Here is an 11,649-nt window from a genome sequence, read left to right as displayed (position 1 = left end):
ATTCAAAAGTTTGGGTTTGGTAAGATTTCTCTCATGCTCAGCCTCACAATATAAGCGTAAATACACAAAAAGACATTTAAAACTAATTTTGTGAAATATTTTACCATTTTTAATAAATATATTTTAAGATTTAATCAGAATTTTCAGCATCATTACTCTTCAGTGTAACATTATCTTTTAGAAACCATTCGAATGACATTCAATAAACAGGAACATTTAACATTCTGGAATCAAAAGCAATCAATTAAAACAAAACGTATTTAAGTAGGTTTTGTACAATGTTATTGCTCCTAATATTAATCATCTCATAATGATCTTTTCACAAAAATGTATCCACCGAGTAGCTTATCAGAATATTATGCAGAAGGCATTGTATGTCATCATTTTAAGTTATGTGGCTAAATTATATATGCTGAACTTTGCTTTTAATAGTTAAATTGTTTTATTGCCTCTATTTTCCCATCTTTATTCAAAATGCGTAAATATATTGGTTATAATAAGATGAATCAGTCTAACAAACTTCAAATATTTTTATATTTATTGTTCAGATTCTCTCAGATGATGACTGTCATGTCCGAGATTACATCACAATTTCATTCGATAGTAACAAACACTCAAAATAATTTTCTAACAATTTTTATTGAATGTGTAAATATATTGGTTATAATAAGATGAATCGGTCTAACAAACTTCAAATATTTTTATATTTATAGTTTAAGATGTTCAGATTCTATCAAATGATAATGTCATGTCCGAGATTACATCACAATTTAATTTGATAGTAACAGACACACTCAAAATAATTTTCTAACAATTTTTATTGAATGACAAGCCAATTATATTTCTGAAATCCACTTTCACCAAAATTAATCTGAAGAAAAACATTGCTGCTGAAAAAGATTGAACACTGGAGCAAATAATTAATCCACTGGTAGCAAATAATAATAATTATAGTAAATCTGATCCAAACTTTCCACCCAGGACGCGTGTAACCACTATTCCATAAAAGCAATTGAAAAGAAGAGAAAATCCGAAAACTAAAAGTCTAGTTTGATCTGTCGATTACGGGTAAATCCTGTAACAAATCAAACCATTAAAGACACCAGGATTGATGGGGCAGCAGTGATGTCATTCACACACCGTAAACCTCAAGCCCACTGCAGGAGTCCTGCTGGATCCTACATTTATTCAGTCTGTGGAGAAACTAACTACTAACAATCAACAAATAAAGACTTTAATTACAGATGAACTCAGGCTTTCCCATGAACAAACTAAAATTAGATTCTGGCCCCCAAAATAAAACTGCTTTTTAAAAAAAAATTAGTACATTTCTCAAAGTCAGAATGGTATATGTCAGCTTGAGGCTCTGATGTGCGCTCGCTCGGTTCACTTGCAGTGAGTGGGACTTCATTTCAACAAAATGGCTTTGCATTTTCAAACAAGTCTTTCAACTTGTGTTTGAAGGACAGCTAAACACATTAGTTGATGAGAACTTTGTGACTAAAGGCTGACACAATCATTCTATCCTTCCAAATAATAATTAATAACACACACATTCAATGACCGACCACAAAGTTTCTCTCACAGGAGCGCATCTTTTATCAGTTATAGGGGCTTGTGCTGTCATTTAGTATAAATACAACAAAAAAATCAGAACAAAATTTGAAAGACTGGGTGTTTTTTATCCAAATGATACTGAGCAAGCTTGTATCAAAAATGTACACGCACTGAAAGACAATTTGGCCGTCAAGCATCAATCGCTTCCCAGAGAATTCCCTGATGCACGTCCACTCCCGATAAACTTCAGGTCGCCTGGGGCGACCAGAACAGATCGCCGAGGCAAAGCAAATGTCAGGGGCCGGAGGTTCTGATGTCAGGAAGTAGTTCTGGGTCCCTGATTGCACAGGCAGATTTTACTCAATGAGCTTCTTGGCCTTGAAGAAACGGCGCAGGTAGAAGACCTGCCACGTGGCCAGACCGATCAGACAGCACATCGAGAAGATGCTGAAGTACAGCACACGTGTGTTGGTGGACTCTGCAAAACACAGCAGGACATCAGAGACCATTCTTACACAAAATACTGCATTTACATCTATATTGGTTCACTTAGAAGACACTCGTTTACACCTGGTATTAAGATGTGTTTTAGTCGATCGGATCACAAGTGGACGACACTAAATACAGGAGTAAACGAGGTTTAAAGGGTTTTGAGCTCGTCCACTTTTGACCACTTCCAGGGGTAGTTGAAAACACATTCGACCGGATTTGCTTTTGTAGTGTAAACGCTCATGTGATCGAATGTGTTAGAACAGCCACAAACGTCCATCTACTGACCTAATGTATAAACATTATGAGAAGAGCTCTAGCCAGACGGGATTTAAACTTTGTCCAATGGAGACCCAAGTTTGGTTTGAAGACAAAAACCGTACCGAATGTTCTCTCTCCATTCCTGATTTCTAACACACACTCGTGTGAAAGCTGATGCTCTCCGTGTGTTTTTCCATCGTTTCCTTTCGCATTCATGTGTAAATTGCATGAGCTTATTTCATCCAATAGATCGAAAGATCTGGAAAGTCTGTTAATTTACCCGCCCATAGACCCTCCTCTCGAAGAAATCAGGACAGAAGTGTTTAAAAGTGGACCAGAGACGGATTAAAACACCAGGTGTAAACGGATTTATGTCTCCCTTGTGATCCGATCGACCAAAACGCATCTTAATACTAGGAGTGAACAGGGCCTTTTATCCAATCTTGCTTAAGAGCTGGAAAGAAACTTCAGTAGGGTAGTTCTCACCATTAGTATCTCTCATCTCCTCCTCTCTCTTCTTCATGTAGGCAAAGTCATTGACAATCGACTCGGAAAGATCCTCCAGCCGACGGAGCTCCACCTCCAGGGGCTTCAGTTTCTCTACCTTGGCAATCTGAACAAAGTGGCACAATCAGGATGACTTCAAAACCACAGCTACAAATCTGCCAGTTAAAGTAGGTGTAGACGATCTCCTAATGCAATGTACAACACCGTTCAAAAGTTTGGGGTCAGTATGTTTTTTTTAATAAATAAATTCCTTTATTCTGCAAGGATGTTTCCATTTCAAATAAATACTGTTCTTTTGAACTTTCTATACTGAAAAATGTACCAAGAGTTTATTCCCAAATGTTTTATGCATTATTCCAATTTTGCTTAAAGGATAAAGAAGGATCATGTGACACGGAAGACTGGAGTAATGATGTTGAAAATTCAGCTTTGATCACAAGAATTAATTAAATTTCAAAAACTACTAAAATGTAAAAACATCCCTTTTAATATGTAGTTATATTACACAATATTACTCTGTTTTACTGTATTTTTGATCAAATAAATAAATGCAGCTTTGGTGAGCATAAGAGACTTCATCCAAAAATCTTACTGACCCTTAAACTTTTGAATGGCAGTGTAATCTATAATTTTGAAAACGACAAATGATATAAAATAGCAAACAAAAAAACAAAGCAAACAAACCTCTTCATAATTTTTGGCCTCAACACCATGCTTCATGTCCAAGTTGATCTGTTGGTCAGGAACTCTTCCAGTTCCTAAAACAAAGACATCATTTCTATATTCATACAGCATATGAGTGCCGATTCAGAATCAGATTTTGGTAACACTTTAAATTACAGTGCCCCCGTTACATATACTTACCATCGTAATAACAGTAAATATCACTTTAAGCTGACCTCAGGTCAGCCAAGGACCTATGGTTTTATCAAAAGCCTCAGTTGGAGAAGTGTGAGATGTGTGAAACACTCACCCATAGGTGACTTGCTCTCGAAGCACACCTCAAACATGTCATAGTCTTCTGTGGTGAAGGCAAACTTGCCCTTGGTTGAATCTTCTTTCACATAGAGGATGTGTCCAGAGGAGTCTGTGATCTAACAGGGTTACAACATTTGAAATTCAGTAAAATCAAACAGCAGACAAATATATATTATTAAACATCTAATGTTATTCAGATATTAGCCTATATGTAAGATCAAAAGGCATTATAAAGGCCAGAAAGGAAACCAATGTGTTATTACCAATACCATAATTAAATGATTAATGAATGCAGCACCGGTCAATAATGTTTAGTTGAATATTTTTACACTGATATATGTCTATTATAAGCTTTAATGCTTGTTCTGTCCATGCGAGTATGAAAGTAAGACTGACGTGTTATAACTAGAGTGAATGAGATCCGAGGGAAAACACACAAACTACATCCGCATTTATTCTTTACCCACTTTATATTGCTAAATTAACGCAAACTACCATTTACACAAGTGTTTTGATTTCTTTAACCAGCTTAAAAACGAAGTTAATTAAATCATTAAATCACCGTCCAACCAGGAAGCGCCATGTAGCACTAACATAAGGCCTTGAATTTAAACTCACAGAACCGTTACAGTCATCACAAATTAACTAAAAACTCCAGTCAAACGTAATGTAACAGGTGATTATAAGTGTAACGATTGTTTGTGTGAATATTTTAACATCGTTAATCCTGTAGATGTGTCGAGTGACGTCACCTTCAGGTTGGTTTTCGTGTTCGGCTGCTCGCTGATCTCGTATTCTCCGGTAACGAGCACGTCTTTGTGGATCTCCTCCCGCAAACACTTTCTGCTGCGCACCGGCAGGTAAAATGAGATCGACACGACGGACTGAACCACAAACAACAGCGAGATAGAGAGCGAAAGCACACGGAACCGCGCCATGACGAGCTGATCGCTCCACTACTGCAGGCCCGGGTCGAGCTGCGCACTGCGCCTGCGCACTCCTCAGTCCGCGCACGCGCACTGCCTCTGCGATTCTCTGTGTATCGAGAGCGCCACCTCGTGGAGATGCAGGGAGTAAGCGCAGACGTCGCTAGAACACGTTGCACATATCCTGTACACAAAATGTTTGTTCTTTTACTTTGAGATAATATGATGATAGCCGATGCATTCTGACGCATAGTCTGACATTTTCACGGACTCAGGGAAAAATACCCGTCTTCGTATGTGACTAAATAAAATTTTGGGGGACAAAATAATGCTCATGTGAAGTCCTTTTATTTATATTTTCCATATAAAATGTATGAATATGTTAGCCTTACTGTTGTGTTGTCTATAAGCTAGTGTGATCCAAAACAATGACAAAATTCGCATTTAGAAGATATATAAGCATTCAAAACTTACAGTCTCTCAATCAAAAATCAAAGTTTTTATTTATTTAAATGCTTTATTTTAACATTCAGTTTACAATGTGAAACAACAAAATTAGAACACAACAATAATTATAAAAAATATAAAAAATAGTGAAACACTTCGACAACATCATAGCACAAAACAAAAAACAGTTAGACTCCAATATCAATGATAACATCTCTCTACTTCAGCTTTTACATTAGATGTTCTGTCCAATCAAATGCTCTCTAGAATCTGAAGCTCCGCCCCCTACATAATAAATATGCTGAAGCTGCAGCCGAAATTGGTAATTTGTTCACAATAATAATAATTGTTATGGTAATTTGTTTACTGTTTTCTACGTGGTGAATGGCACATATACTCTTTTTTTAAAGCGATATGGAGGAGATTAGGAGGAGATACGGTAAGAGATTAGGAGGAAACTGCGGCTTTACCGAGCTCAACGGCTCTGGCCAAGCTGTGATATAAACTAAACGCTATTGGCTATTTTAAAAAGGGGGAGGAGCTGATCGATATGTCCCGCCTTGTCTTCCTGTTTCAGTGGAAATTATGTCAACATTGATGCTGTGTTTTGAGGCACTGCAGTGGGTCTTTAACACTTGATTTATTCTATTCCAGGTCTAATGTGTTTAGTGCCTCAGCAGAGACTGTAGCTGGATTCACTGTTTCTGGGGTGAGTGTAGTTGTTGCTCATATTTAGTGTAAAACAAACTAAAATAAACGGTGTAAACATGCACTGAGCTTCCAACAACTTGTTATTGTGTACTGTGATTGAAGATTTTATTTTAAAATATATTATTTTAATCTAAGTTATGATTAGTTATGAATACAAATTGTAGTCGGTTACTGATTCCAAATTACATGACAAAAATTGTAGTTAGTAACGTATTCCGTTACATTACACTTACACATACTTTTTGATTGCTTTTAGATTACGTTTTACCTAACTTGTTCATCACATTGATTTGAATTGGATCATCTTAACATATTGATATGAAAATACAAAAAGAAAGAAAATGTTTGCCTTTCTTTGTTATCAACAAAATTAAGTGCATTGAATATTACATGGTTTCCCAGACTGGGGTTCATGATGGAACTGCAGGGGTTTCTTGAGTTCAATGAAAAGTTAATAAGTAATTAAATAATTAAAAAATAATGTGTGTATATATATATATATATATATATATATATATATATATATATATATATATATATATATATATATATATTTGTTTACCTGCATCATGTCAGTGACCATTAACCGACATCAGAGAACCATGAACCTATAATTTTATTTATTGTTGTTATTATTATTGTGAGAATAACATGAAATCAATAAAAAAGTACCATAATATAATCTAATTACAAGTATTTCCAGATAACATCTAATTAGTTACTAGCACTGCTTATGGTATCTTGAACCCTGTACATTATTAACAGCTACTTTTTTATTTGTTGATTTAATAAGTAAAATCCATAATCGTTTAGATTTTTTTTTTCCATTAATGAATTTAATTGATGTATATGAATACATTGACATCACACTGTCTAGAAAAATTCCCTCATATGAAAACCAGTTTATGATAAAGTCATTCAGTTGAATCTGAAATTACCCTTGAAATTTGCAATATTTAATTTTTCGTGTTTTGCTTCACTTCATTTTTGGTTTTGCCATTGACGCAACATTGGTGACCAGCTCAGGGTAACTTCATAGAGATTTGAAGATGTGAACATCCGTCATTCATCTGAAGAATTACTTTCACACTGAAAGTTACATAAGCGAAATATGTCCTTGCTTTAAAGCCAAGCCTTTGTGGACATTAGTTCATTCACAAGCGTGATGTCATGCAATATACAGACAGCTGCTCATATTTATTACTGTATATGATCTCTGGGTGAAGGGTTGTCTACTGTAAAAATCAGTGTGACATCTTCTTACTATCAATCAATACATAGTAGAGGAGAACTTGTATACATTTATAAATGTGTCTATATCTAAACAAACAGCCGATCTCCTTGTGCCGTCGTTTGGTGATTATCCACCAGATGATGTAGAAAATGGCGGCGATCCAACTGTGTGTCTTCATCAGTGAGGGAGCAGTGCATTATGGTCTATCTTTAGCCTGGATTCTCTCTGCTTTTTTTCCCTGTTCTCCTCTTTTTTTCTCCGGCATACGTTGCCTGTCTGTTTCCTCCCCTGGGCTGCAGCATCGACGCAGGTCGGCGTCACCGTGGTCTAATTTTACTGCTGTTGATGCTGATGGTGAAGCAGCGCACCTGCTATTTCTGGCTCTGCCTCTCTCTGGGGTCTGCCAATTGTATTAATAGACAGGGAATTATTACATGCTACGTGATTTCACGTCAGGGCCACAATCTCACTGACTGGCTGTGTCTGCTGCTGGAGATACAACGCTGTAGTTTTGAGCTTTACTAATGTTTTACATTCATTTTGTCTTTTGCAATTGCCTTTTTTGTTCTGTCAGTATCTCTCTGTCCCTCTTTTTATTTAAATATTCAATTCAATTCACATTTATTTGTATAGCGCTTTTCACAGTACACAACGTTTCAAAGCAGCTTTACATAAAATGCACGAGTCCACATTACAATTTAGAGTGATTGTTATCAGATTTATGTATTTCAGAAATGCACATATACAAAATGGCAGATAGCTAAAAATGTATGAATTTAAACAATGTAATAATTTCAGGCAGAAACGATGAGTTCACTGAAGTAATGAATACTTGTTTGTTAACAAATGATTATGACATTTAGAAAAATGTAGCTATTAAAAAATGCTTTCAAAACCAGTCACGAGTTGCACGGGTATATTTGTGGCAATAGCCAACACTACATTGTATGTGTCAAAATTATCGACTTTTCTTTTATGCCAAAAATCATTAGGATATTAAGTAAAGATCATGTTCCATGAAGATATTTTGTAAATTTCCTACCGTAAATATATAAAACATTTATTTTTGTGAGTGAATGCAGCACAATCGCGAACATAAATGGACAACTTTAAAGGTGATTTTTATTTTTATTTTTCAATGTTTTTTTTTTCTTTTTTTGTTTTTTTTCTCTTTTTTACAAATTTTCAATTCTATTCACATTTATTTGTATAGCGCTTTTCACAATACACATCGTTTCAAAGCAGCTTTACAGAAAATGCACGACTCCACATTACAATTTAGAGTGATTGTTATCAGATTTATGTATTTCAGAAATGTACATATACAAAATGAGATGATGAGATAAGTCAGCATAAAAAGCATACAGCTCATAGATAAGGAAGAAGATCCTCATGTTCTTGAGGTCACGGTCACATATTGTGAAGTGTGCAACCGATAAGTGTGAAATGGGAAGGAAGTGACCTCTGCATAATGGCGTGATTGCATCACAGTCTCTTACGCACATGAACATCATCATATCCGCTGCAATTACTTTGGGCTAGTAGATAAAATAATGCAAACTAATCGTAATGTGCTCTGGTGGTTATGGGTTTCAATGAATCTTGACGCATTTAGGATGTATTCATATAAATAGATTTGATGTTTATCAGCACTACTTGCGTCTGAACCAGAGCAAACACAAAAAGCAGTTAAACATTAATAGGAAATTATCTTGATGTCTATTCACCATTAAGGTGTGGTTTGAAGGGTGTAACTCAATATTAGAACAAAGTATCGACGATGAAAAGATTGTCTGATAGATATACACCACGGTTCAAAAGTTTGGGGTCAGGAACATTTTTTAAAATGTTTTTGAAAGAAGTCTCAATGCTCACCAAGGCTGCATTTATTTGCTTAAAAATAAATTAAAGTAAAATATTGTGAAATGTTAAAATAACTGTTTTCTATTTAAATGTAATTTAATAATGTGATGCAAAGGTGAATTTTGAAAACCGTTAATAAATGACTTAACTTTTCATCAATCCTTGCTCGATAAAAGCACTAATTTCTTTAAAACTAAATATATAAAATGACTCACAAACCGTGGTGCAGTTGAAACATTTAGTCAATAAATCTTGTCTGCGATTAAAAGCATCTCACATTCACACAAGCATATCCATTTTGTATACATTTAATATTTATTGTTTTGCAAACAATTCGCAAGTTCACATTTCAGTACAAAAATAAAAATCCCATAAATTAAAGAGACTACGTTTTCACAGAAAACTTCATACTTGGACGTTAGACCATTTAATGCAATGGTTAGGCAGCACACATTTGAGTAAATAAATTCACACATTCAGAAATCAACCGTAAAGTCAAAACATATTAGTTCTCTATTGCTCAGAACACACTAATACAACAATTGAAATCTAGCACCAGTAAACTCAAATAAACTATATTAACAATAACCAGATCATTAATGCAAAAAAAAATTTGAGTTGATCCATGCTTATTTTGCTACATTTGGCAGGCATATATGGTTCAGATAAATATAGGAAGCAATCGTGATTGCTTGATCGAGTCAGTTCCATAGCCCTGCAATGTCTTTTTATATCAAGTTGTGTGACAGAAATATAAATTCTACGTGTTTATAGTGAGTTCTCAGAGAGTGAGGAGGGTCGGGGAGTTTAAGGAGTTGCAGGACTGGTCGTTGCTGCTGCTGCCCCTCCGGTGCACCGGCCCACAGCTGGGGAAGATGTCGTTTTCTGGGTAGGTGAACATAAAGGAAGACGTGTAGGTGGTGCAGGCCGGAGTACAGGTGACGACGGGTGTGCAAAGGGGCTCCAGGTCGCTGTTAGCGGACGTGTAGAGCGGCTCCCAGTCTTGAGTGTACATGGAGCTAGACATGTCCCCGTCTGGGACCGAGCGAGCCGTTTCCAGCTCAACTTTGGCCAGGAGCTCCAGGGACTCTTCTAAGGTGGGCTCCAGGTCTGAGATCCTCACCGTGGAGCTGAAGCTGTCGGTGCTGGAAAACAGCGAGCTGCTGGAAGAGGTTGTGACCGGTGCGCTTGCGGTGGAAACTACGGAGGTAGTGACGCTGTGGATCTCGGGGACTGAATGGGAGGCGATGGGTGAGACGGACGGCTCCGGGAAGCTGATGTCCGTGTCTCCGGGGATCTTGCAGATCGGTTTGTGTGCAGCGAGGATGAACTCCAACCTCTCCTTTTCTTTGAGCAGGTTGGCGATGTCGTTTTGAAGAACAGATTTCTCATCCTCAAGTACGTCAGTTTCCTGTTACAGACAAAATGAAATACCCGTCAGACACTTAGACATTTAATGCGTTGCGTACATGATGCACGGTTTACAGAAAGATCTGCGAAATACTTACAGATTGCAATGTGTCAGTGAGCTCTCGTCTGCGGTTGCGGCATTTCGCAGCAGCCATCTTGTTTCGTTCCCGGCGGACTCTTTTCTTATCCTCCTCCTCTGGAGAAAGCTGTGGAACCAATAACATGGATATTTTAGTTTCTGAACTCTGCGTATTTATTCACAAATGTATGATGCACTGGCTGATCAATCCCTAAAAACAAAGTCAGTCCATTATTTACCTGTTCTCGGGCTCTCTTGTTGGACTTTGTTCCAGTGACCCTCATTTTGGGGTAAGGGTTCAGGTTGTAAGGTCGTGCTCCGCCGTTGGAGGGCGCCACGGATGAAATCATGGGCTGAACCATCCACTGCAGGTCCGGGCAAGAAGAGATTGCAGTGACAGTTGGCACGAAAGAGGCACTTGAGACACTCAGGTCTGTGAAATCCTAAAATGTAAATAAGAAATAATTTAATATATGGCAAATATTATATATGATTGATTTAATATGTATTACCCAACTCATTTATTTAGTTTATATTTATTAAACTATAAAAAAAAGGCTGGGTTGCATCAACTGTCAAATATCGACAAACCCAACTGTTGGTTTAAATTACATTTTTTAACCCAACGGTTGGGTTTGTCCATAACGTTACTTGACCGTTGAAACAACCCAGCATTTTTTTAGTGTAGCCTTGTATTTGTATTGCTTAGACTAGGGCTATAATATAATTTAAACACTTGCAATACATAAAACAACAAATAAATCATAATTTAAGACTGAATAATTCTACATTAGTGAATTCAATCATGATAACTGTCAAATATATACCTGAGTCTGGTAATAAGCGACGCTCTCGCCGCTCGGCGACGCCGTGCTGCACCGGGAAGACGCGTCGCAGTCAGCGTTAAGGCTGGTAAACATCATCCTGTCAAAAGTCGAGAAGCAAGAACTATCCAGCGCGAATATATCCAGTAAATTAGACCGGTTTAAAAAGCCTCGGTTTGTTAGTTCCCTGTTGGTCTGCTCTCGGTATCCAAAGTTTGACTGCCTCTCTTCAGCTCTGCGGGGTTTATATGGACGGCTGTGGCTGACGTCAGAGAGGGCGTGGCGTCGGGCTTCCAGTCCCAGCGGTTGCATAGGAACCGTTAGAAAAACACGTCTCCGGGAAAGCATTTTACGCGATTACAT

General features: G+C 37.1%; 2 protein-coding genes across 2 annotated transcripts; both read right to left on the bottom strand.

The window, feature by feature from the left end:
* Positions 1–800: 800 nt before the first annotated feature.
* On the bottom strand, positions 801–4,908 carry tmed10 (transmembrane p24 trafficking protein 10). Its single transcript, XM_079639775.1, has 5 exons — positions 4,545–4,908; positions 3,788–3,908; positions 3,499–3,572; positions 2,794–2,920; positions 801–2,035 (listed from the first exon to the last, which is right to left on the bottom strand). Exons 1-5 carry the CDS (start codon positions 4,728–4,730, stop codon positions 1,914–1,916), a joined length of 630 nt encoding a protein of 209 aa, XP_079495901.1. The 5' UTR covers positions 4,731–4,908; the 3' UTR covers positions 801–1,913.
* Positions 4,909–9,265: 4,357 nt separating this feature from the next.
* On the bottom strand, positions 9,266–11,649 carry fosab (v-fos FBJ murine osteosarcoma viral oncogene homolog Ab). The gene is made up of 4 exons (XM_079639243.1): positions 11,290–11,649; positions 10,702–10,905; positions 10,482–10,589; positions 9,266–10,384 (listed from the first exon to the last, which is right to left on the bottom strand). Exons 1-4 carry the CDS (start codon positions 11,632–11,634, stop codon positions 9,755–9,757), a joined length of 1,287 nt encoding a protein of 428 aa, XP_079495369.1. The 5' UTR covers positions 11,635–11,649; the 3' UTR covers positions 9,266–9,754.

Source organism: Phoxinus phoxinus, assembly GCF_949152265.1.
Source record: "Phoxinus phoxinus genome assembly, chromosome: 16".
Taxonomy (NCBI): Eukaryota; Metazoa; Chordata; class Actinopteri; order Cypriniformes; family Leuciscidae; genus Phoxinus; species Phoxinus phoxinus.
The sequence above is the reverse complement of the archived record's forward strand: the minus strand, read 5'-3'. Positions and strand labels throughout refer to the sequence as shown.

What these genes read in the sequence shown, in the direction of transcription:
- fosab (XM_079639243.1), bottom strand. Translation starts at nt 11,634, where the DNA reads ATGCTTTCCCGGAGACGTGTTTTTCTAACGGTTCCTATGCAACCGCTG. An exon ending in TCGCTTATTACCAGACTCAG is followed by an intron (nt 10,906 to 11,289) that starts GTATATATTTGA and finishes TTTACATTTTAG; the next exon opens with GATTTCACAGACCTGAGTGT. An exon ending in TCACTGACACATTGCAATCT is followed by an intron (nt 10,385 to 10,481) that starts GTAAGTATTTCG and finishes TGTCTGTAACAG; the next exon opens with GAAACTGACGTACTTGAGGA.
- tmed10 (XM_079639775.1), bottom strand. Translation starts at nt 4,730, where the DNA reads ATGGCGCGGTTCCGTGTGCTTTCGCTCTCTATCTCGCTGTTGTTTGTG. An exon ending in ACACGAAAACCAACCTGAAG is followed by an intron (nt 3,909 to 4,544) that starts GTGACGTCACTC and finishes TAACCCTGTTAG; the next exon opens with ATCACAGACTCCTCTGGACA. An exon ending in GGAGATGAGAGATACTAATG is followed by an intron (nt 2,036 to 2,793) that starts GTGAGAACTACC and finishes TGTGTTTTGCAG; the next exon opens with AGTCCACCAACACACGTGTG.